The 25,736-nt window shown below is 34.3% G+C and overlaps 1 protein-coding gene and 1 long non-coding RNA gene across 2 annotated transcripts in view; one reads left to right on the forward strand and one right to left on the reverse strand.

Annotated features, from left to right (window-relative positions):
• Positions 1 to 25,736, reverse strand: part of LOC128921915 (uncharacterized) — a 71,426-nt gene that overhangs the window by 13,130 nt on the left and 32,560 nt on the right. Inside the window, exon 2 of the long non-coding RNA XR_008471239.1 lies at positions 4,218 to 4,475. This is a non-coding gene — a long non-coding RNA (uncharacterized LOC128921915). The remainder of the gene's footprint in view (positions 1 to 4,217; positions 4,476 to 25,736) is intronic.
• Positions 1 to 25,736, forward strand: part of LOC105216263 (rabphilin-3A) — a 28,101-nt gene that overhangs the window by 1,630 nt on the left and 735 nt on the right. Inside the window, exons 2-3 of the mRNA XM_011190663.3 lie at positions 23,750 to 25,136; positions 25,223 to 25,437. Coding sequence (XP_011188965.2) covers positions 23,750 to 25,136; positions 25,223 to 25,437 — 1,602 coding nt within the window. The remainder of the gene's footprint in view (positions 1 to 23,749; positions 25,137 to 25,222; positions 25,438 to 25,736) is intronic.

The raw sequence follows: 25,736 nt of genomic DNA on the forward strand, positions 1-25,736 counted from the left end.
TCATAAAAAAAAACAATTGTTAATTCAAAATAATCGATAAAATAACGGACATATTTCCAAAACATCTTTGTGAAAAATATTTCTTTGTAATTTTTCTAACAAAAGATCTAAGCTTTATGAATTATTATTTCTAATATTAGACACTAAAAATTAATTAACGTGGCAAAATCGATAATTAAAATTTTTTTAAATTTTTTAGGAAACTAATTTTCGACCAAAAAAATTATAAATTTAGAAATTAGTTAAAAAACCTAAAAAAAATTAAAAAAAAATTGAAATGAAAATAATCGAAAATATTCGATGAAATAAAATTAAAATATTCAATTTTTTAAAATATTTAATTTTTTTTTAATTTTTTAGGAAAATAAAAAAAATTTTAATGTTAAAAATTAGTTAAAAACCTAAAACAAAAATCGTAGAAAAATCAAAAGTTAATAATCGTTAAAATATCGGACATATTTTGATACACTTACGTGAAAAATATTTTTTGTAATTTATAAAAATTTACTTTCTAACAATAGATATAAGCTTTGAGGTTATTTATTTATTTTATTTGGAACTAAAAATGTAATAAATGTGTTAAAAATAATTTTAATTTTTTCACATTTTTTAATTTTTTGGGAAACTAATTTTCTATAGTAATCGATAAAATATCGAACGTATATTATCGATTATTCAATTGATAAAAAGTGTGTGACATAAAATAACGGCAAAATTAAATTTCAAAAAATTATATTTGTGAATAAGGAAAAAACTTTAACTATTTGCAAAAAAAAAAACAAAACAACAACACAAACATATCTTTCTTAACAAAAAAATTCCTTCCCCGCTTTTGATTTTTAGAGAATTTTTTTAATGTATTCACCAAAAATATAAAAAATAAAAATTTAAAATTTAATTCATAAAAAATTCTTGAACTCACAATCGATAACTAAAAATCATCTCCAGATGACATCGAAATCGATAATTTAATAACGATAATTTTATCGATTTTAGAATACTTTTTCTAGCAGATTTATCGTAAAAAAAAAACAGTTGTAAGCCAAACACCAGTCTCTGAGGATCTTAAAACATGTCGCAAGCTATATTTATGAGAGAGCATGCGAGCATATTACTTATCTTCCCAATTCACACTAGCATCTAGCATAATTTACTTTTTCTATACTGGCCCTCATAAATTTACTCTTTTCAAACTCGAGATCTCAAGATCCAACTGTTACTGCTTCTTAAATAGAGCACGGTTTCACAACTAAATCCGTTAAAAATAGCTTGAAAAGCCATCTCGATTTCAGAGTTTAAAATCGCAGGTAAAATCGTGTTATATCAGTCGTGTGTTGGAGTTAGGTTTTATTACTCTTAAAGGGATTAATCAGAGAAATTAATCTTTTATGAGATCAAAGTAAGCAAATTACGCTATTTGATGGTAGAAGAAGAAGCCAACTTCATACAGGTAGTCTACTGTCTGCCCTCTTTTATTAACAATAAATTTTTTTAGGATAGTAAAGATACTCCTTAAGATATATATGTATCCATGTGAATGTATTCTATGTCAAACACTTTGGCTTACTTGGTTTTATGACCATTATTTCGGGTGAAATGGTCATCGTGGGAATTTGGTAGTGCTTTTAACGTTAATTAAAAATAAACGAGCAGTGAAATTCCTTTGATTTTACGTTAGTTATGTACCGTTATACACATGTACTTCGTACGCATCTGCATATGTGAGCAAGTGCATACATACTTTTGCACTTTTCGGGACACGAATTTCATTAGCTGCTAAAGCTTGGCACATATTGAAGCGAAAATTATTGACTTGAGAAACGTGGAATTGTAAGAGGTTTGAGATCTACATATAAGACTTTCAATAGATATATACATAAACTTTAAAACGAGAAGCTTTTAAAAGCTCTTGAAAGCTCTTTTATTAACTGCTAAGATCGAATACTTAGTCGATCAAAGACTACAGTCTGAAGCTGAGATTATTAAGGAATTGACATACTCATATAAAAGTCAAAAATAATAAATTTGGAAAACATATGAAACTTTGAAAGTTTTCTTATTGACTGTCTGAATACGTAGTAGATTACAGACTAGTCTGAAGTTGAGTACAAAGAATCAGAGTAGAGATGAATATAATGTAAATCGAGTATAAACAAGATTAAAATATATTTTTGATGGAGAAATGTTAAGCTTTGAAAGCTCTTTCATTAACGGTTAAGGCTGAATGATCAAATACTAGAGTCTGAAGCTGAATATAAAGGAGTGATTAATAAAGCAGTGATGTACATAAGTCAGAAATGATAAATTTTGAGAAAATACGAAGCTATAAAAGCTCGTTTATTAGCTATTCATGTGTAGTGGATCCAAAACTGCTCTCTGAACATGTGATATATGGCAAACACATCGTGATGTAAATCGAGTATAAAAAAGATTAAATATATTTTTTATGGAGAAATGTTAAGCTTTGAAAGCTCTTTCATTGACTGCTAAGGCCGAATACAAGTGGATTTAAGCACAGTGGTTTAAGATAATTATAAAGAATTAATCACTGAAGTAAATTAAGAAAAATTATGAATTAAATAAGGCGTAAGTAAGAAAATTAGAGTCTTCAAAGCTTTTTCAGGCTGAATAAGTAGGGGATCATATACCACTTTTTAAACTGAGTACAGAGGAGTGTGATGTGAATGGAGTATAATAAAGTTTAAAATATATTTTTATAGATAAAATTTAAGCTTTGAAAGCTCTTTCATTGACCATCTAAGACCAAAAACGAGTGAAACGAAACCTAAGGCTGAGTGCTAATTCACTTATACTCGTATTAAGAGTTAAATACTGAAGAACAGTGGAGTGAGTTTTCAAAAACAAATACAAAAAGTAAGCTTTCAAAGCTCTATGGCTAGGTGTTAAGGTTCAATACATAGTGATTTAAAGTGTTTTAGCTTTAGCTAGACACATATAAAAGAGAGAAAAGTAAAGTAGTTGATAGATGATAATAAAAATTCAAACTTTTTATAAAGGTAATTTAAGCTTTATGAGCTTTTCAAACTAATTCAGGGTCAATAGTGAAGCTAATTCTACTGAACTCAGCTAAGTATATTTTTGTAAGATAAGAAAAATTAGAGTCCAAAAAGGTTTTATAAAGTAAAGCTTTCAAAAGCTTCGAAGCATTTTATTGACAAAAAGCAAAGCAAAAAAGTTTTAATTGTTGAAAAAGATATTAGTGATATTTCTCTTTCTGAAAGTAATTTCATTCCGTCATTCTACTATTTTTCTTTTTAAACCTTTTGAGCTTTTTTTTTAAATAAGTATGCATGCATATTGAAGCGAATTTTATTGAACGCAAGGGTATTTGTATATATTAAGTAAAAGTAGAATCTGAAAAGGTTTTATAAGAAAAAGCTTTCAAAAGCTTCGAAGCATTATAATGACAAAGAACAACTCAGCAGAGATTTAATTGTTGAAAAAGATATTAGTGATATTTCTCTTTCAGAAAGCACTTTTATTTCGTGAGTCTACATGGCGCATGGCGAATCCAGTTCTATTCGACTCAGCTAAGTATACTGGAGTAGGTTAAGAAGGAAGTAGTGTTTAAAACTGTTTTATAAAGAAAAGCTTTCAAAAGCTTCAAAGCATTTCAATGACATAAAACTCAAAAGAGTATTAATTGTTGAAAAAGACATTGGTGATATTTCTCTTTCCGAAAGCACTCTTTTTTCATGAGACTACAATACAGTTATAACGGTAAACTATCATAATATATACTGTACACACGTAACAGCCACAAAGCATATCCGCTTGTCAGCGCATCACTGACGCGTATTGCCTATCTGCCTGTCGGCATGCACTCACATTTCGCTCGATTACACATCTTTATACCCTTGTTTGCATTCACACTCTGCCTGTCAGTTCAACTGTCTGTCGTCAGTCTCTGGCGTCATTTCAATACACCACATTTTGCACGTCATTTGCGGAATTGCGGTAGCGCGGCAAAAAAAATACAACACCAACAAAAACAACTAATAAAATAGTGAATTGAAAGACGTAGCGATACGAGGGAGTGGCAGTGAGGGGCGTGCGTGAGGGACGGGACGAAAAGGCAATAGTGTTATAATGAATATTATGTGTGCAAGCGCAGCACAGCATTGACTCATAATTAAATCAAGTGTCCAAGCCACTCGGCTATGCGATATCATTACGAAAGTTCATTTCACACTTACCCCTCGCTCTACTGCTCGTTGCGCTTCACTGGTGTGTTCATTAGACGAGTTTTTTGTTTCATTCTATGGCGACTGCCGCTCACTTCACGTTGCACTACACTACACTTCACACTTTGCTTGCCTCAGGGGTATAGGCGAGTGTATGATGAAATTTTATTCCGCACGCACTCATAAACGTGTGCGCAAATGTACGTACACTTCTGTATGCATGTATGTATGGTAATACAGTGCTTAGCCGTAAATACATTGCTCAGCGACCTGCGATAAATGAAAAAAAAAACAGTCTGTTATAAAATTATAGTACACTTTAGTTTATATTTTACTACTATATAGCACTAAAAGAAACGCAAATATTTAAGGTTAGTTTTTCAATGTTTTTAGAATATTTACCTTTAAGCTTTAGAAAATTAATGTTATCACATAAAAAAAATTGTGTTAAATAGGAAGTGACTTTTTAAGCGCACTGTATTCATACTCTTCATAACAGCTTTCAAGTGGTTTCGAGCGGTTTTCTGGTTCTCGACAGAAATATATGATTTTTGTAAGAAATATATGTATATAATAAATTGGTTTAGTGAAAAGAAATCCATTATTTTTGCATTCAACTGAAAATTTTATTTAGCAGAGTTAGTAAGATCCGATTTTGATTAACCCTTTTGTTCGATAACTTGTTGCCATTTTGAAAGTAATTTCATAAAGTCTTCTTCTTGACTGGCGTAGACACCGCTTACGCGGTTATAGCCGAGTCCACAAAAGCGCGCCACGCGTATCTCCTTCTGGCAGTTTGGCGCCAATTGGTTATACCAAGCCAAGGTCCTTCCATCGGAGTGGAGGTCTCCCTCTTCTTCGGTTTCCATCAGCGGGTACTGCATCGAACACTTTCAGAGCTGGGGCACTTTCGTCCATTCTAACAACATGACCTAGCCAGCGTAGCCGCTGACTATGTCTATGTCGTCGAATAATACATACAGCTCATCATTCCATCTTCTGCGGTATTCGCCGTTGCCAATGTTTAAGGGACCATAAATCTTCCGCAAAACCTTTCTCTCGAAAACTCCTAGTGCCATCTCATAGGATGTTGACATCGTCCACGCTTCTGCACCGTAAAGTAGGACGGGAATGATGAGGGACTTGTAGAGTTTGGTTTTTGTTCGTCGAGAGAGGACTTTACTTTTCAATTGCCTACTTAGTCCATAGTAGCACCTGTTGGCATGAGTGATTCTGCGTTGGATTTCCAGGCTGACATTGTTATTGCTGTTAATACTGGTTCCCAGATAGACGAAATTATCTACAACTTCAAAGTTATGACTGTCAACAGTGACGTGGAAGCCAAGACGCGAATGCGTTGAGTGTTTGTTTGACAACAGGAGATATTTCGTCTTGTCCTCGTTCACCACCAGACCCATACGCTTCGCTTTCTTAACCAGTCCGGAAAAAGCAGAACTAACGGGTGTTGTTTCCAATGATATCGATATCATCGGAGTACGCCAGCAGCTGCACACTCTTATAGAAGATTGTACCTACTCTATTTAGCTCTGCAGCTCGTATTATTTTCTCCAGCATCAGGTTAAAGAAGTCACACGATAGTGAGTCACCTTGTCTGAAACCTCGTTTGGTATCGAACGGCCCGGAGAGGTCCTTACCGATTCTGTGGGAGCTTTTGGTGTTGCTCAACGTCAGCTTACACAGCCGTATTAATTTTGCAGGCATATCAAATTCAGACATAGCGGCGTAGAGGCAACTATTTTTCGTGCTGTCGAAGGCAGCTTTAAAATCGACAAAGAGATGGTGTGTGTCGATCCTCTTTTCACGGGTCTTTTCCAAGATTTGGCGCATGGTGAATATCTGGTCAGATGTAGATTTTCCAGGTCTAAAGCCACACTGATAAGGTTCAGTCAGTTTGTTAACGGAAGACTTTAGTCTTTCACACAGTACGCTCGATAGAACCTTATAAGCGATGTTAAGTAGGCTTATCCCACGGTAATTAGCACAGATTGTGGGGTCTCCCTTTTTGTTGATTGGGCAGAGTACACTGAGATTCCAATCGTCGGGCATGCTTTCATAATGCCACTCTGATAAAAAGACTCGACACTATTGGTAAAAAAACTGAGGCACTCGATTTGACAAGCTGCTTTTTAGGCGAATTTTTCATCAATCAAATCATTTCTTAAGTCTGGGCTATAAGGTGGTAGCATAAGAAAGACCCATCCCATCCAGAGAGCATGATTCTGGCGAGTAGCTATCGATGTATGACCTAGTTTGTGCTGATCTATCACAATTCCGCTTCTATAGGCGAACTGGCTGCTTTTGGGCGATTGCTTCCTTCTGGCAGTTCACAGTACATGTCAGAATTAAGAGTTTGATGCTACCTATAATTGATAATTCCTTACCAATCTCACTAAACACACAGTAAAACCTTCCTGATCTTCATTACTAGCTTCACCACTGTTTATGTCGACTCGCCACTATTCAACCACGATCGTTTTCGCTCGACGTTGCCGTAAGTTACCGATATCTCATCACCAGTAAATATCCGCTACAAAATAGATCGATTTTGTTTTGATTCAGCAGCGAAAGAATGGAATTCGGTGCAATATTAAGCTCCTGGGCAATCAAAACAATGTATTTGATGGTCGACGATTTCCATTGTTTTATCGATATTTTCGACAGTTTGGCTTTAGACGCAGCCTAAATTTCGCGGGATTGGCTGTTATTCGTCTTTAGCGAAGAAAAACTATAAACTATGGCGTGTTTTCTCTTTGCTGGTGTCCATCGTTGACGCATGCTCAAACTATACTATAGTCAAGCAATTAATTAATTCACTGAGTAGTATTTTTAGTACGAAATCTTATTTTTCTAACGTCATATATGCCACTTGGCATTTATAAGGTGAGATACGGATTAATAAAGCCAATTTTGGAAACATAGAAACTAGAACTTATCGACATAGACTTGATTTCGAATATTGGCTTAACTATAAATACTCTCATTAACTTTTGCTTTGTAAACATTAAAGTTATTTTCTCACGAGCATACTTAACTATGGCTGCCGACTTTTTTGCCTTTACTTTCATTTAACACGTGTTTAATATTCATATTTAAATGAATTCTAATTATATGTTTTTTGTTTTTAGAAGTTTAGTCGATATTAAAATAACAATTTCATAAGGAAATAGTAAGCTCATTATTATTTGTCGAACGTCCGGTGATACTGTTGTTACACTTAGCTTGTACAGTTGTGTTTTGAAAATGGTGGAAGATAGTTTGCATAAAACTTTTGCCTTGATCAACGTATTCGTAATAGAGATCTTCTTATTTCCAATAATTATTTTAATATCCTGCGTTGTTGTCGGTATTGAAAAATATGGAAGCAGCAAGGAAAAATCTATTCAAGATCATGTGATAGTTGTAAGTGCATTGGAATTTTGAAACTAATACACATAATTGTAGAAAGCAACATTTTTTTTAGATCACAGGAAATCAATAAAAGTTTTGGGGATGAACCGGAATAAATTGCACTTCGGAGCTTGAGACGAAACCTTTTTGTGAACCAAAACCTCTTGTGAGCGTACTTTGCATGACAACAAAGTGAAAAATTATTATATATTAGCGAAATATTGGCGGTTACTTTGAATGGGAGCTTCATTCAAGTAGTGGACGGATACTACTAACTCCGAAAATAATTAATCAATGTTGAAAATCGGAATCATTACTGAGTTTATTAGCTTAAAATTAAATAAAACACAATTATAATGTCAAATGAGTGCCGTGTCTGTAAGATAATATTTAATAGACTTTCGGAAATAAATGTTTGAATCAGTGATTACGAGAAAAATTGTTCTCTAAATCTCTAAAAATGGTTAAGCTATAAATATTTATGTGAATATGGTAAATTATATGCTAATTGTTTAAAAAAATAACGGGAGTTTTATTTTATACTTTATGCTCGTAGATATATGACTGATATCTCTTTTCCCGAAAAATTCTTGAGATATGCTGTATTTAAACGGATATATGCGATATAAACCCAACGGAAAGCATTCCATTAGGTATATGGGTGCTAGACCAAGGATACTAGTCCTCATATTCGATTTCTGAGACTTCATCTTTAGAGTTTATAGTTCATAGTACTCTGTTATCTTCATTGGTTCTTGAGATATAAAATATATGAAGAAATCTGTTAAAGTTTATTGAGAAGTATCCTGGTTTTAGTCCGAACAAACTGTTACGTCAAGTTGACTAGATAATGTTATGCAACCAATTGTGCTAAAATTTATCGGGTAGTTACTGAGCTATGAGATTTCATCGATAAAAGTAGCCATGTTCTCGAATTTTTTTATGGATTCACATGCAATTTTATCTTCTCGATTCCAGCCAGATGCCTTTTTTATTTTGTAATCTAAAAATTATCTTAGTTAATTGTTTAGGACCAGATTAAATAGAACATATAGGAAATATAAAACCCTGCTGTGTATTTTACGTCTAAGTATTATGTAGGTGAATTTAAACGAGTTCGAAAGAGTTGACAAAATGGGTTTTCCTCAATGATGGACTAACGTCGGGTTACCTACAGCATTTTTCTTCTTTTTTATTATATAATTTTTGGATCACAACAGCATATTTAACCCTTATGTGAGCACCCAGTTTTAGCCACGTTAATGAGCACCCAGGGTACCCGGGAACGAAATTACCCGCGAACGAAATTCTCAAAAAAAAAAAATTAATAATTCTCTTAAGAGAATATAACGAGTATTTTAGCTGTGTTCGACTCTTGTCGCACATTTTATTTTTCTGGAAGAGAAATCGGTAGAGGGATTTCCCGCGCTCTGCGGGTGGGACACAGTCAGTTTTCACTTTTACACATATCCGAAATGTTTGTAGTTGTGGTATTATCGAAGAATAGGCTCATTTCAGTAACTTTGGAGTACAGAGTGACGCAGCTTGGCCATAGATAAATTGAAATGAAACTCTTTGATTCGAGAGAGAGCTTTCAAAACTCGCATTTTTCATAACATTTACCAAAGATGACACTGCTGAAAAATATTAGATTGGACATTTTATAATTAATATGATTACTCATTATAATAAATATAAGACTGGTGTTGGTGCTGCTTACTTGGATTCCTATAAAAATAACAAGATGCTAAAGAAGAGAACTGATCAGCGACGTATTTTCTTGCGTCAGTTGAGTGAGGAACTAGCCAAACCTTCCATTGAAGACCGTTCATCAAAGAAGCAAATAATGCGGAATTATACTACCAAAATCGCGATCGAAAGCGTGCTCACCCCTGTCACTGTTGCTGAACAAGAAATAGAGCTTCCCGACAGCTCTGGTAGGAAAAAAGTCACTGGTTTTTGTCACGTTTGCTACCAACTGACAATCAAAAGGCGAAGAAAAACTCGAAAAAGTTGTACCAATTTCAAAAGGCCTGTATGCGATGAACACTCTATATCGAAAATAATATGTCCTGATTGTGCTGAATAATAAATGAAGTTTTACTAAATTTATGCTGCCAATTCATGTAATTATTTATTTATTATCCCAAGTTATCTAGTTGGAACATTTCTCAGTATTGAATCTCATCTACGGATGATTGCATTGTTTTTCATATAGTGGGTACCCGGGTACCCGGGTGCTCTCTGCGAGTTATCTAATTTCAAACATATTTTTCAACTTTATTAAATTTTGTTTTTTCAATTTTGAATATTGAAATAACTTTGTTGAAAGCTGAATCGCAAGGATCCGGAAGCTCAGTTCGAAAAAAAAAATATTTCACCGAAGTATTAGAAGAAAAGTATGGTGGTGGGCACCCGGGTGCTCACGTACGGGTTAAGATGCTCAACAACTGAAGAGTTTCTTAGTATTTCCTCTAATATTTTTGTTTTTGTAATCGGGTATATAGAGATAGTAAAATCTCTAGCATTTGCGTTCTACTACTTCATAGGTTCTATATCCGTTGCGTTCCATAAGCAGTCGGTTCTACGTAATCAAAATGAACACTGGTTTTTAATAATTCAAAGTCTGTCAACTCGGCAATATTCAACAAAAGTAGTTGCGGTAAACTTTATGTCAATACAACAGCAACAACTTGTGATGGTTTCTAGCTTCCTAACTACATCAACATTTTTTTCGAATATCTATCGCCGCTCAGCAAGCTATGGCAAACCTCAGAGAATTTTTTGTCATTAAGTCTGGACCTTCTCAAAAACCCTATTCTCCGTTCAGAAGCGACTCAAAACTTGTAGATCTCACAATCTGATGAAATGTGCAGATCACATGATCTTGATAGTAGATGCTAGGGCAAACATCTAGCAAATTCCATTGGTTTAACCGAGGAACCGGGTGGAAATCCTTTGTTTTACGTGAGTTTTCACGAAGTACTAATTACTATACAGGCATGGTACTTTTAGTACGGACTTTTGCTTAACCCATATAATCCCAACTTTTTTCTAGAAAAATTTTGAAGGAAAGAAAGCAATTGCGGTTAGCTATGAGACACCAGTAACCAAGCGCTTAAGGCCTTTTATTCATATCTCTCGTAGTTTTTGAGAAAATAGCCGCCCCAAAAATGGGGCGCTGGCCACACCAGGGAGCACTAAAAATATACTATGTAGTTCAGTTAATATAAGATGTGATTTCAGTTTTATTAAGATAACCTACTATGAATAGGTCTATAGTAGTAGTTTGAGATTAACTGTATTTTTTTAAATATCGCGGATATTTGGATCATTAAGAGGAGTCTGTATTAAGTCTTGATTCTTCTCTATTTAAAAATTGCATTTAACGCACACATCATAAAAGCACATACCACTTATATGAAATGCAAAAAGGCCGTAATGAAAGCTGTACAAAGTAAATCCGCCACAATCTCATTTGACATTTACTAAACCGTTACACGACCGCCTTTGTGCATTTGTAATTGTGATGGCCAACTTGTGTGCGTAAATATTTATGCTTGACACATGTGTAGGGAACTCTCCGGGCGGAGGATGAAGAAGTGATGCTTGCCTGTTTGCAGCGCGTAGTCGTCGCCTGCCTAACTGACGCCAAACAAACAACAAACACCATAAAATACACACACACACACACAGGAACACAAACAAGCGCTTATGAAACTTAAATATGCAATGTCATTGTAACTGTAAATGAATGCATTACATTCATGCGCGTTGACATAAGCCAAAGGAAATGGCATGGCAAGTAACGTGAATGAGTGAATATGCAGAGTATAGTGAGTATGGAGAGGTGTGAAGTGGTGAGTGGGGTGTGCTGAGTTCTGCAGCAGCGCAATATAATGAGGCTAAAGTAACGGCGATTGGCTCGCACATTTGTGGTCGCACACACACACACACACATAGTTACTTGCACTAATGCCTATTAAAAATAGATTAGATTTATGAGCTCATCATAAATACCAACACATGCTGCGCTGACGCGGTCGCTGTCGCTGTCGCTGTATGCGGCGCGTCGCATGCTGTGTTATAATGTGCGTGCTAATTAAGTTTTAATAACTTAATAAAATATGACTTTCTAATTGTTATAATTACTTTAGCTCGAATTCAAGTGGCGGCAGCTGCTGTGCGCCTAAAAGCCTGCCAGACTGATTTATATGCGTTGGCGTATTATTGTAACGTTGCGAAGGTCAAGTAATAATGAATTGCTCGTATATACAGATATTAACAAAGTTTGGCGAGTTAATCAAGAGACAACTTAGATGTGTTCGCCGTCCATGTCTTCTTCTTCTTCTACTTCAACATTTGACTTTTGTCATTTTGGCTAAGTCGACAACCTTCATAACTTTAATTTTGCAATTTCGTGCATATTTGAAACCCCACAAGTCGCACGCTGCCCCATTTCAATGGCAGAGATAGAGCGAGCATCAGCTTTTGTTGCAGTCGGCATTGAAAGCACTCATACCGTTGACATAACCTTGCTCTTTGGAGTTTTAATCCTTGAACTTCGTACATTTTTATTTCATGAAGCTCAACGTTTGCGAATTGCGAAAGCTTTTCAAGGTTATGCGAGTTCAGCACGGACTCAGTTTTCACTGATATGCGGGAAATGAGCTGAAATTCGAGTTTTTTGAATGAAAAGTGCGTCAGAGCTGAGATGACTGTTGGAAGAGTAGCCACAAATAATATACTGTCGATTTTAAAGTCATTCGTCGAATAAAAATCCGGGCTCATTTCGGTCATGTAGAAATGACTGTCGTGGAAACGACGTTGGAAGAGTTAGTTGTTGTTGTTGCAGCCTCCAATAATTTTGATTTAAGTTGATTTTTAATTATTGAGGGCTACTGCCGATTTGCCAGTACTTGGACAGATCAAAATCAGGGTCCGTTCCGTTTACGTAGAACCGACTGTCGTGGAAATGAAGTCAGCCGTATAGAGTCGGTAAGGTCAGATCCAAATGACTCCTGTGGAGACAACTGTTAAAAGTATGTGAGTTTGGACGATATTATCAAACGTTATAGCTGCTTTCTGAATATAATATTTACTTCTTCCAAGGAGGGATTTCAGGAAACGAGATAAGCTTCAAGAGATATCAAATTGCCTGTAGCAATTGACTGAGCTTTAAGTAAACGGCCGCTGAAGCTAATTATATACTGGATTCTGTGCTCAAATTGAGGTCTCAAAGAGTATCTCTAATTAATAACAGTTTTTTGAATATAAAAAATCTTTTCATAAGGTATCAATAACATACCTATTGCGAGTGTCGAGTAGATAATCGACTACTGAGCGATTATCGACTAAGAGTTTTTAAAATGTCTCCGTTTTTACTGAAGTTACAGTTGGCAAGGACGGACAGACAGACACCAAAAAATCAAATCTACGCGTCACCCTGACCTCTTTGGTATATATAACCCTATATCTAACTGGTTTTGTTTTAGGACTTACAAACAACCGTTTTATATGAACAAAACTATTATACTCTCTTAGCAATTTTGTTGCGAGAGTATAAATATAATCGATTCAATCGATTGGAGTCTATTCTACAAGCTGACCGGCACTGGCAAGAGAGGGGTTAGTCGGATTATAATTTGGAGAAATCTTCATTGATTAACATTGAGGAATATTACTAATTGTTCAAGCACCTAAAAGTATGCTATAATAAATTATTTTACTTGAAAATGGCATTGTAGACATATTATTGCAATAGCGTCTAAAACTATGCTATACCAGACTATATTGCTTCTCAAAGGCTTCAAACAAATATTAATTATTCCTTCAGCGCCTAAAATGATGCTAAAAAACAAACAATTTTATTTTTAAATGCTTTTGAAAACAAATTGCATTGAAAACATTATTGCTATTGCGCCTAGAACTAGACTATACACCAACTACTTTGCATCTCAATGGTTTCGAAGATATATTATTTATTCCTACAGCGCCTAAAATTATAGTTTTTAATTAGTTAATAGTCTAATAGTTTTTAATTATTATTGTTTTGGCTTCACAAAGGTTTATAAGAGATATTACCACAACGCCTAAAGCTATGCTATAAACAAAACGTTTTGCTTTAAAATGGTTTCGAAGACTAATTATTTATTACTACAGAGCCTACAACTATTCTATAAACAAACTATATTATTTTGAAATGGTTTCAAAGACAAATTATGCCTACAGCGCCTAAAACTATACTATAGAAAATTAAATTTCTTTATCGATGCTTTTTGATTTTATTAAATAGTACTTTAAATACCGGTCTTTATATAATTAAAGCGAAAATCACGTTAAATAAATTTGTATTGCCTTCAATCGCACTATTTCCCAGCCGTATTTTTTACCCGCTTAACAATAAACTGCTTGCATAAGGTCATCTCATAATTTACGTATAATTGATGTTTATTGCTGCTTCCGTTATATATTTATGTAACTCTTGGCTATGCAATGCATTCGCAGAAAAAGTATCAGTTGGAAACAGCTGTTACATTTTATTTAACAACACACACACAATCTAGCGCATAGTTGGGTATATACAGCTATGTATGTATGTATGTATGTATGTACGTGTGCAAGTAGAAAGAGATAATACAATAATAACCTTGATTTTTGCCTGCAACGTTGCATACTGTGAAGGGCAAAGCATTGCCGAAAGCATTCACATCAACACTACCACCTGAAGTAATTGACTGCCGTGCGTGCGTATATTGTATGTGTGTGTGTAGGTGTGTGAGTGCGCGCGGAGTAATGGAAAAGTTCGAGGTTGCTAACAGCTGTTGCGTTGTCAAGGTGAGAGATGGTGTAAGGCGGAAGTGAAATAAATAAAAAATAGTACAATTTGTGCGAACGTGCAATATTAATTACATACAGACATATGTATGTACATATGTATAATTTCTTCGAAAAACTGTGCTCAACGTTAACTGGACTTCAAGTATGTTCGTACATGCGAAATTCATATGCTCACATGACCTACGGCCACAGTTACGAAATATTTTTGTTGCTGTTGTTGGTTCTTTGTTGCAAAAACTATAAATTAAAACATATGCGCAGCTCAGCAAATAATAAAAAAAAAATATAATTTTATCATTTTAATATTTTTATCATAAAAACTTCCTAACTTAAAAAATGCCGAATTCACCACACTACCTATTTTACAACTCAAAATTGTAAACCACACTTCCATCTTTGCAAAAAAATCCCATAATTTAATTAATTTTATGAAATTTGCTTGCTGCTCTGTTTAACAAACGTACCGCGTTTGCGCGTGAGTAATGATGACGAAGGTGCTCTACCGCCTTGTCAATACCCCTTATCACGTTATGCAAATATAACAGTGCGTTAATCAGTATTCAGCAGAGTTCGCAAATCAACATATGGACATTTGCTCAGCGGTGTGTGAAGTTTTGTATATTTTTTGTTCAAGTATTCGAAGGCCACTTGTGGCTTTTTTTGTTTTTAGTTAGATACTCATTAATTATATTCAAAATTAGATTACTTTTTTGCGAAAAAAATATTGATTTGATAGCGGAATGATGAGAAAAATGTTGCGTTGAATAAATTTTCTCATATTTTAATAGGTTTTGGAAAAAATGATCTTTAAAAGTAGAAATTTAGATACTTAAAAATCTCGAAATAAAAAAATTAGGTTAGTTTAGGAAAGTGTTTAAATTGCTATTTGTACGTTAGATTAGCTTAGACTAGCTACTAAACTGATTTACATAGATAAAATAGATTGTTGGAGTAATTTGTTTACTTGAAAGCTTCATGGTAAAAAGCTGCACGAACCATTGTAGGAAAGGTCTATAATTGTGAAGAAATTCTCTATAATTATTTTGGAAATTGTTAAATAATATGAAAATAGTGATTCTGAACAACTTAGCATGTCTAAAGAGCTTTCACGAAAGTTTTCACAGTTTAAAGCTTTTAAGAAAGTTACCAAACACTTCTGTGATTTAATTCAATATAACTTATTTTTAGGTAATATCTTAAGTATCACAGAACGACTTGAGAGCTTTCACGAAAGCTTAAAAGTTATTTAATATCTAAATAGCGACAGTAGAGCTTTTAAGAAAGCTTCCACAAACTTTCGTGACTTAATGCCATATAATTTTTTTTGACTATTACTTTAAGTGTCACAGAACGACTTGAGTGCTTTTACGAGAGCTTTCACAAATTTCCATGTGTTAATTCAATTTTCATGTATTAACTTTTTCTTAGCTAATATCTTAAGTATCAGAGAACGACTTGAGAGCTTTCACGAAAGCGTTAACAGTTAATCATATCTAAATAGCGACATTAGAGCTTTCACGAAAGCTTCCACAAACTTTCTTCACTTAATTCAATATAACTTTCTTTAGGCTAATATATTAAGTAACACAGAACGACTTAAGAGCTTTCATAAAACCATTCACTGTTTATCACATCTAAAGAGCGACATTAGAGCTTTTAAGAAAGCTTCAACAAACTTTCGTGACTTAATGCAATATAACTTTTTTTTGGCTATTACCTTAAGTGTCACGGAACGACGGAGTGCTTTCACGAAAGCTTTAACAGTTAATCATATCTAAAGAACGACGTTAGAGCTTTTAATAACGCTTCCACAAACTTTTCTGACTTAATTCAATATAACTTTCGTTTAATATCAAATCCATTGTAAGTGTCCCTGAACGACACAAGGCTTACACGAAAGCATTCTTTGGGCACATTTTTTGAATTTTCATATAATAATCAGAAATTCTTCGTATCAGCCGCAATATTGGATATTTCAGTGTGCTGTCTCGAAAACATTAACTGTGCTTATAACTCACGAACGGAGGTGGGCTAAGAAGAACATGCTAGAAACTTTAACATATTCTTCAACAAACTCTTAGAGAGAAAGGTTATAAAACATTTTTGCAATCTGCTCCTAAAGGCAGGCAACAAATTCTCTATTAAATCTCTTGAATTGATATAGAAGCCAAAGTTATCAGTTTGACTCACATTTTATGTTACAATAATCAGAATTCCTTAGCATTCAGACTAAAGATTGAAGATTTCGGAGTGGTGTCTCGAAAGAAGTATATACTCGAAACTTTAGCAGATTCTTCAACAAACCCTTAAGTAGAAAGAAAATATAAATTTTTTTGTATTCTGCGCCTAAATGTAGGCAACGAATTCTATATTGAATCTCTAGAATTGATATAGAGGGCAAAGTTATCTTTTGGACTGCTTTGAGCAAAGAAAGATTATTCCTTACTTTACAGGGGTTCCCAAATTAATCAAATGAGAAAATATTGTGCTAAAACTATAAGCTATTTGTAATGCCAATAAAAAGATAGTCTTCTTTGTAAATTCAGCATATATATATTCCATTATGTCACCACCAACGCTCACAGCTTTTTTTGTGCACTAATAACAGCAAATATTCTACTAAAATATTCAGTCTGTTGACATTTTATTAAATTACTTGTAAAAAGTTGGAAGATTAAAGACGCTTCATACATATTTAATGTAGCTAAATTTTCACACGAAGTGCCACTCATATTTTTTTATGAGATTCATATACATACATATATTTTTCAATCTTTTGCGCCCACACACGCAGCAGACTTTGCTGCACCTTTGACCAGTTTTACGGATTATTTTCATATACGTAAAGATTCACAGGACAATTGCACGTGGAAGCACCAATAAACCAACAACAACAATGAATTCACGAACAAGTAGCAAAAAAGGTTATAGGGTAAATACATACATACATACATACATGTATGTATATGTATAGTTGAGTGTGTATATGTGAAAGGCTGCTGGGCTTTTGAATGCTTTCAAGCGCAAAGCATAAAGCAACAACAATAATATATATGTTCATAGTGACCAAGAGATTGTGTCGATTGCTTTGCTTGCCTCTAAGCGCGCACACATACATTTGTTTGATTTTTTTCGCAACATTTTTGTTCTTGCTTTTTTTTAACAACCTCACTAAATGTCAAACAAGCATCGGTCGTTTTCACCCACTGTCAGCATGAGCGAAAAATGGAAAACGGTAAATATGACAGCGATGGCGGAAAAATGAAATGATGTTGCCAAGCAAATATCAAAGTGGAATCGGTGTAGCCCGGCGGCGGTGACGATGCAAAACAGGCACACACAAATACATACAAACAAACAAACGGACGAACAAACAACGTAACGGTAAAAAATGATTTTTTTCCAAACATTTAAAAGAAAACAGCCGACAAAAAGGATAAATAAAGAAAAATAAGTGAAAAGCACTAAATAAACTTTGTAAAGTAGCAAATTACTAACCAGCCAGATAAAAGTTATTTCTAAAGTTTTTTTTCTTTTTTTTCCATATTTTCTTTACCGCTATTTGTATTTGCATACTTTCTTTACGGTGGGCTACTAATATACATTCAAAAACACAGCATGTAAAGTAAGCGGATTGTAGCAAGAAAATGCAAATAAAGCGCTAAAAGGTGTAAATATAAAATGGGCGTATAATGAAGTGCACGTAAGCGCCTGTGTTGCGGCTGTGCTGCGGCTGCGGTGGTGTGCTGTTGTGGCAGTGAAGTTTACATTTTCATTTACTGTCTGTGTACTGAGAGTGGGTTTGGTGAGTAAATATTTGCTTGCCACGCAGCAATGAGTGTTGCAAACGAGGGAAAAAGGAAAAAGAATGTAGCGTGGCCAATAAAGGCATCAAAAAGATGTTTATGTGTGGGGCAGCATAATGGAAAATAAATATAATCAAACATTTTAGTTGGAAAAAAGTAAAGTTTTTTAAACTAATTTGTATTATTTATTAAATGTAAAGTAACTTTTAGATATTTAAAAAACAAAAAAAAATATTTTCAAAAAATATTTTTTTTTCTAATACTCTCGCAACAAAGTTGCTAAAGAGTATATACCAAAGTGATCAAGGTGAAGAGTGGAATTCAAATCCGAATGTCTGTCAGTCCGTCCGTCCGTCCGTCTGTGCAAGCTGTAACTTGAGTAAAAATTAAGATACCTTGATGAACAATTGGCACATTTATTTCTTGGCACCGTAGGAAGGTTGCTTTCGAAAATGAGCAAAATCGGACCACTGCCACGCCCACAAAATGGCGAAAACCGATTTTTTGTACATATCTCGCAAACCAATATAGCTATATAAACCAAACTTTCTGCAGTCGTTTTTTTAGCCACTTCTTAATACAAATCCAAAAATGAACAAAATCGTATAATAACCACGCCACGTTGATTCTGACTAACGAAAAACGTCAGAAACACTAAATTTCACATAAGCAATGGCAGATGGAAGCTGAACTCAGATTTTTTTACAAAATGGAAAAGGGGCGTGGCGTCGTCCACTTATGGGTCAAAAACCATATCTCAGGAACTACTCGACCGATTTCAATGAAACTTGGTTTGTAATAGTTTCCTTACATCTCAATGATATGTTGTGAAAATAAATATATACCAGAACTTTGAAGACGTTCTGAATCGTTTACTTTACAATATATAAAGTAAGTACTAGTGAAGATATCGGTGCAGAACTTTGCACAAATACTATGTTTATAGTGTGGAAGCCCCATTCTAAAAATCGCCGAAATAGGACCATAGGTTTTTAAGGCCCCATATATCGAACATGAGGACCTCTGAGCTTATATTTTTTTTACCGAAAATATAGGTAAGTCTCTCAGATCTTTTGAAGAAATTCGGAGGGAATATCTTCCTTTTAATAATATGCCTCCGTGCCTAAAATACGTGAAATCGGGTCATAACTTTACCTAACTCCCATATACCTAATAATAAGGTTTCCAACTTTCAATGGACTTTATACCATATATAAGCCGAATATGTGAGTCAAATTGTTTGTTATATTAATAATATGTATTAAATAAATTGCGAGAGTATAAAATGTTCGGTTACACCCGAACTTAGCTCTTCCTTACTTGTTTATTAATAAATTTTATGAAAAAATTAAAGAAATTAATAAATTTCCAGTTTATAAAGTGTGTGAGGTCAAAAACTTGGCACGTGAGCATACCCACGATTCCCACCCTCCAAGCAACTTAAACAAAAAAAGCTTAAACTAAAGTAATAGCGCTACGATTCGAACTACAGGAAACTAAAAAAAAATAACAAAATGTCTAAAAATCATTGTTTTACCACTTTTTTGACCTTTTAGATATAAAAGAAAATGGTAAAAATTTTAATTTGGGGATGAGGTTATTTCCAACGACTCCGGAGATTATGTGTATCGTTTCGTAAAAGACAGGTTTAGAGAAAAACGAGTTTAAAGTTTCGCACCAAGCCGAGCCGATGCCGCGACAGGAAAATAGCTGTATATCCAAAAATAATTCGAAAAATTTGAAAACACTTTTCAGACGTATTCTTAAATTATTAAACTTTGTAAATACATATTAAAAATAATAATATTAAATTATTAAAAATAAAATTATTTCAAAAATAAATGTTGAAACACTTTTTGTAATAAAATGCAGTGGAACTTCCATAACTCGAACTTCTAAAACTCGAAGATCTCCATAACTCGAACTCTTGAATTGGCAATAGAAGTAAAATTTCATACAAATTACCTTCCATAACTCGGTAGTTTCTCTAACTCGAAGTTTTCTTGGAGATTATGGTGATTCGAGTTAGAGAAGTTCAACTGTATATAAAAAGTTTTCAATTATTGCAGTTTGACAAAAAAAAAAAAACAAGAAAAAACGTTAACTTCGGCTGTACCGAAGCTAATATACCCTTCACAGGTGCATTTCTTTTAGTAACTATGTGTTTAAGCAAATCTAAAGTCGTAAGAAAAAGTAAATAAAAAAATAAAACATTTTACTAATTCTTCTTAAGGTTATATAGTTAACCGATCTGAACAATTATATTATTACCTTAAGTAGTAATCCATGTCAAATTTCGTGAAGATACCACGAAGCCCTTGATTCCGATCGTTGAGTTTGTATGGCAGCTATATGCTATAGAGAGCGGATCTGAACAATTTTTTCGGAGATTAAATTATTTCTATGAGCAATAACTCACACCAAATTTCGTGAAGATATGTAGTAAAATGCGGAAGTTTTCCATACAAGCCCTTGATTCGGTTCGTTCGGTTTGTATGACAGCTATATGATATAGTGGTCCGATATCGATATTGAAGAGAAAATAACATATGCAAAATTTCAAAACGATATCTTAAAAACTGAAGGACTAGTTCGTATATATACAGACAGACGGACATGGCTAAATCGACTCAGTTCAACATACTGATCATTTATATATATACTTTATAGGGCGTCCGACGTTTCCTTCCGGGTGTTACAAACTTCGTGACAAACTTAATATACCCTGTTCAGGGTATAATTACAGCATACACTGCGTATACGTAACATTTCCCTTCTATGTTTTATAGAGTAAAATTGTTTTTTCAATAATTTCCAACAAAACGGCTTGGTATACTCTATTCGAATTATATTTTCTAATTTTTTTTCAGTATTCGTCATTTTACTTTTCAAAATTTCCAAATAAATAAATATTCTGTGCAGCAAGTTTGCTCAGTGTACACTGCGTATACGTAACCTAACATTCCACATCTAAATTGAGTGTTCATTGGAAGAATAGCATAAGTGGCTTTTGAATAAATATATTCATGAAGGTTTTGGATCGTGTTATTGTTTAATATAATAATTATATATTTGAATATAATAATAATTTCAGAAGAGCAGACTTTGAACATTGCACAATACTTGAAATACGCTGCGTATACGTAATATAGTCACTGCCATCGAACTCACAAAAATAATATTCGAAATAAAACTTGGATTATTTAACTTATGCGTTTTTTAATCACACATTTTCCAAGTTCCTTTTTACTTGCAACATACACTTCAATTCTAAGCTCACTTATTTCATTTCATTTCTTTTCATTCACTTTACTTCTTTTCATTCATTTCATTTTATTGTTATTTATTTCTATGGTTTGTTTATTTTTCCTGCAGGCACAAATTGTAAAGCGCTGTCACTCATCAGCACATTTCATTGAGTAATAAGTGAGACAGCTACAATAAAAGAAACGCTATAAAGTAAACGACACGTCGGCAATCACATTTTGCCTGCGGTAGCGTATTTATCACAAATTAAAAAAAAAAAACAAAAACATTGAATGTGAAAATATGTTGAAAACGTGTTCGCACTCGTGCAATGTCTACACACACAAGCAAAGCTATAAAACAAGAACAGACACAATAACCACTTTCATGTGTCGTAAGTTAGATAGCCAACCTTATGGCATTCACACATACACAAACAAACAAACTGATACATATGTATATCACACACCGGCAGACATTGCGGCCATGCATGCGGTTAAGCCGTTTGCTATGCCATTAACCTCGCAAGTTACAAACATAAAAAGGTATTTACATATGAACTTTAAAGGACGAACTAACATACATATAGACACATGTAAGTACATATGAACATCATTGCCCTTACCTGCCTGTCTGTCGTTGACTCTCAACTTGTACCAGCAAACAAGAAAACAAATCGTGTTCGTGCGATAAACAACCAACACCAATATAAGCAAAAGCAAACAAAAAAGCAAATAAATACAAAACTTTGCTTCTTTACATTTTTGGTGTGTTTTTCTTTAGTTTTGTTGAGTCATGCAGCAGCGCAGTGACGGTGCAGGGCAGCGCAGTCGTTGTGAGATGTGTTTAATGAGTACAACAGATACATGTTACAACATGCATGCATGTTATGATGGGGAGATGACGTTAATAACGGCAACAACAGGTTAGGGATTGGTTTACAAAAATAATATCACAAATAATGATAAATAATAATAAAATAAAATAAAAAAATAAAATAAATAAAATAAAATAAAAAATAAAATCAAATAAAAATAAAATAAAATAAAATAAAATAAAAAATAAAATAAAATAAAAAAATAAAATAAAAAAATAAAATAAAATAAAATACAATTAAATAAAATAAAATTAAATTAAATTAAATTAAATTAAATAAAATAAAATAAAATAAAATAAAACAATGTAAAATAAAATAAAATAATATAAAATAAAATAAAATAAAATAAAATAAAACAATGTAAAATAAAATAAAATAATATAAAATAAAATGAAATGAAATGAAATAAAACAAAATAAAATAAAATAAAATAAAATGAAATGAAATAAAATAAAAAATAAAATCAATTAAAAAAATTAAAATAAAATATAATAAAATAAAATAAAATAAAATGAAATGAAATAAAATAAAATAAAATAAAATAAAAAATAAATTAAAACAAAAACAATTAACGCTTGAGTGCTCTTAGCCATATGCATAAACACTTTTTGGCCTACACATTTGCTCATTTAAGGCTTCTTTCATTTATTTTGATTAGTTCCACACTATTTTCGGTGTTTATTTTTGACTTGGCAATGTGTGCGCTTCACAGAATTAGTCATATGTAATTATTTTTTTGCCAATCACCATGAACTTGGCACATGACACAGTGTTCTAAGAATCAGGTAAATGGCTTAGCAACGTGTTTGCTCTATGTATTATGTATGGATATAAGTATTCATGTACATATGCACATATGTAAGTACATACCAATGTATGGTTGATTTCAGTCCACAACCAGGCGTGATAAAATGTAATGCAGTCATGGTGTTCTATTGTAATTGGATATGCTATGGCGAAATTTGCTAGAAATTGCTATCTCTACAGATAATACATACTTACATATGAACATCTGTATGTATGTACGTATGTATGTTTACGTATGAAATATACTGCTTCGGTTTTTATTGGCCTCTAATCCTACATACATCAATTATTTAGAGTAGACCAATTCTGGGCTTGAATTATTACTAAATATTAATTTACTTCCTAAATGAAGAATCTTAAGTATTCAGGTACTCGAAAATTGTCTGTAGAAACTAAATCACTTTCATATACGATTTCAACCGTTACTAAAATAACATAAAAATTTTGAGTAAACTATCTGATTTAACCCAACTATGAATAACTTTTAAAATTTACCAGCATTTTAGACAAATTTCCTATAACACTTTGGAATAAAATATTATTTTCTCCTTCACCCACAGATTACGCGCTGGATGGAGCAGCTCGAAGAGCAACGAACCACTACGACCCGATGAACAAGCCGCTATTATTTCCGTCATCCGCCGTAATGAGGAGATCGAGATTGCGGAGCGACAGCGCGTTGGCCGACTAGTCGAGCGTGTGGAGAAAATTAAACAACGCGCCGTCGAACGTGGTCCAAACTGTTGTCGTCTCTGCGGCGATACATTTGGACTGCTGCGTTCGACACGCATCATTTGTGAGGACTGCAAGAAGGCGGTGTGCGCCAAGTGTAGCGTCGACATTAATATACGCTATCATACCAGTGATCGTACGCGTGAAATATGGTTGTGTCGCATCTGTTCGGAGACACGTGAAATGTGGAAAAAGTCGGGTGCATGGTTTTTCAAAGGGCTTCCCAATTATGACGCACCGAGCAGCACAAATTCGACACCCACACATCAGACGGCAAGTGGCGGCGCCATGTCTGATGTGTTGCTGCCGCCGCGTGGCGCACAAAGTTGTAACAGCACACCCACGCGCAATGTGCGCGTCAAGAAGCTAACAATACATGTCGATGATAGTAGTAGTTCGGAAGAGGATACAAATGGAGGTGGTGGCGGTGGTGGTGATGTTGTGGACGGCGCCATTAGCGCTGTGACTGCAACAGCGCCGTTGACAACAGCACGCACACCAAATAGAAATTCTTTCACAGCTGATGTGTCACCACCGGCGGCGACGCGTATGCAACGTGAGGATAGTTTTCGTTTGCGCACTTTCGGTTCCATACGCAGTTTCATTGATAGCGGTGAGCGCAAACTTTCCAACTCATTCTTTGCCAATCGGCAGACATCCCGAACCGAGAGTAATCAGCCCGATTATGATACCATATCAACGGCGTCGACTGTCACCTCGGTGAATAATCGACGTGAGAGCAACAGTAATTATACGCGTCGCAGCTCCGTCTCCTCATCTTGGTCGATCAGCGGCGAAAGTTCTTCGGGCAATTCGGCGAACACGAGTAATCATGTGCCCAATCACAATCAAGTTAATTTGCATTGTCGCGAATTGCTCGGTTGGCTCGAAGTGGCCGTTAGCTATCGCGAGAGCGTACATAGTCTGGACTGTATAATGGTAAGAGCACGTGATCTGCCCGCTATGGATGCGGCGGGCTTAACAGATCCCTATTGTAAGGTGAATCTGGTAACACCCGAAGGTATGACCAAATATTCACGTTGGTTGCGCACCAAAACAGTGCATAAAACGCGTAATCCGGAATTTAATGAAACGCTGCAATTTGTGGGTGTCGAACCGGAAGAACTAAACGGTTCGTCGCTGTATGTAGCGATATTCGATGATGATAAGTACGGTCATGACTACTTAGGAGGCGCTAAAATTGCGCTCTCGCCGGTGAGTTGACAACAGAGAGAGAGTAGTAGTTAATTTTGGAGAACTTTGTGATTAAAAAATTTTATAAATTTTTCTTTCCCACACAGGTGCATAATACCAATCAGTATCGCATATCGGTGCCCTTGGGTGGTGAGGATCGTTTTAGCAATGAAGCGGAATTGTCACAGGAGTGGCCACATGGCAAAATTTTGATTTCACTCTGCTATAATACAAAACGACGTGCTTTAGTGGTGAATGTGAAGCAATGCATCAATTTGATACCGATGGACAACAATGGCAGCTCGGATCCATTTGTAAAGCTGTAAGTTTGAACTGCGGTTTCAAGTTTTTTACACCCACATTTGCTTTTAACACGTTCGTTCGTTAAACTAAATCGTCACAAACGTGATTCACTATACTTATTATACTCTCTGTCGTCATCTGTTGAATTCAACAAGCATCGCTCATGATTCATAATTAGATCATCCAATTCTTTTTAGAGCGCTTGTTTCGTAATGAGTGCATTAAAATTTATAATATAAGTGTTCTTAGTATTTTATCGGTCACTGTTTTCACCGCAACTCCAATTATGTCACAGAACAAAATTCCGTTTAACTTTAA

Source organism: Zeugodacus cucurbitae, chromosome 5 (genome assembly GCF_028554725.1).
Source record: "Zeugodacus cucurbitae isolate PBARC_wt_2022May chromosome 5, idZeuCucr1.2, whole genome shotgun sequence".
Classification (NCBI taxonomy): domain Eukaryota; kingdom Metazoa; phylum Arthropoda; class Insecta; order Diptera; family Tephritidae; genus Zeugodacus; species Zeugodacus cucurbitae.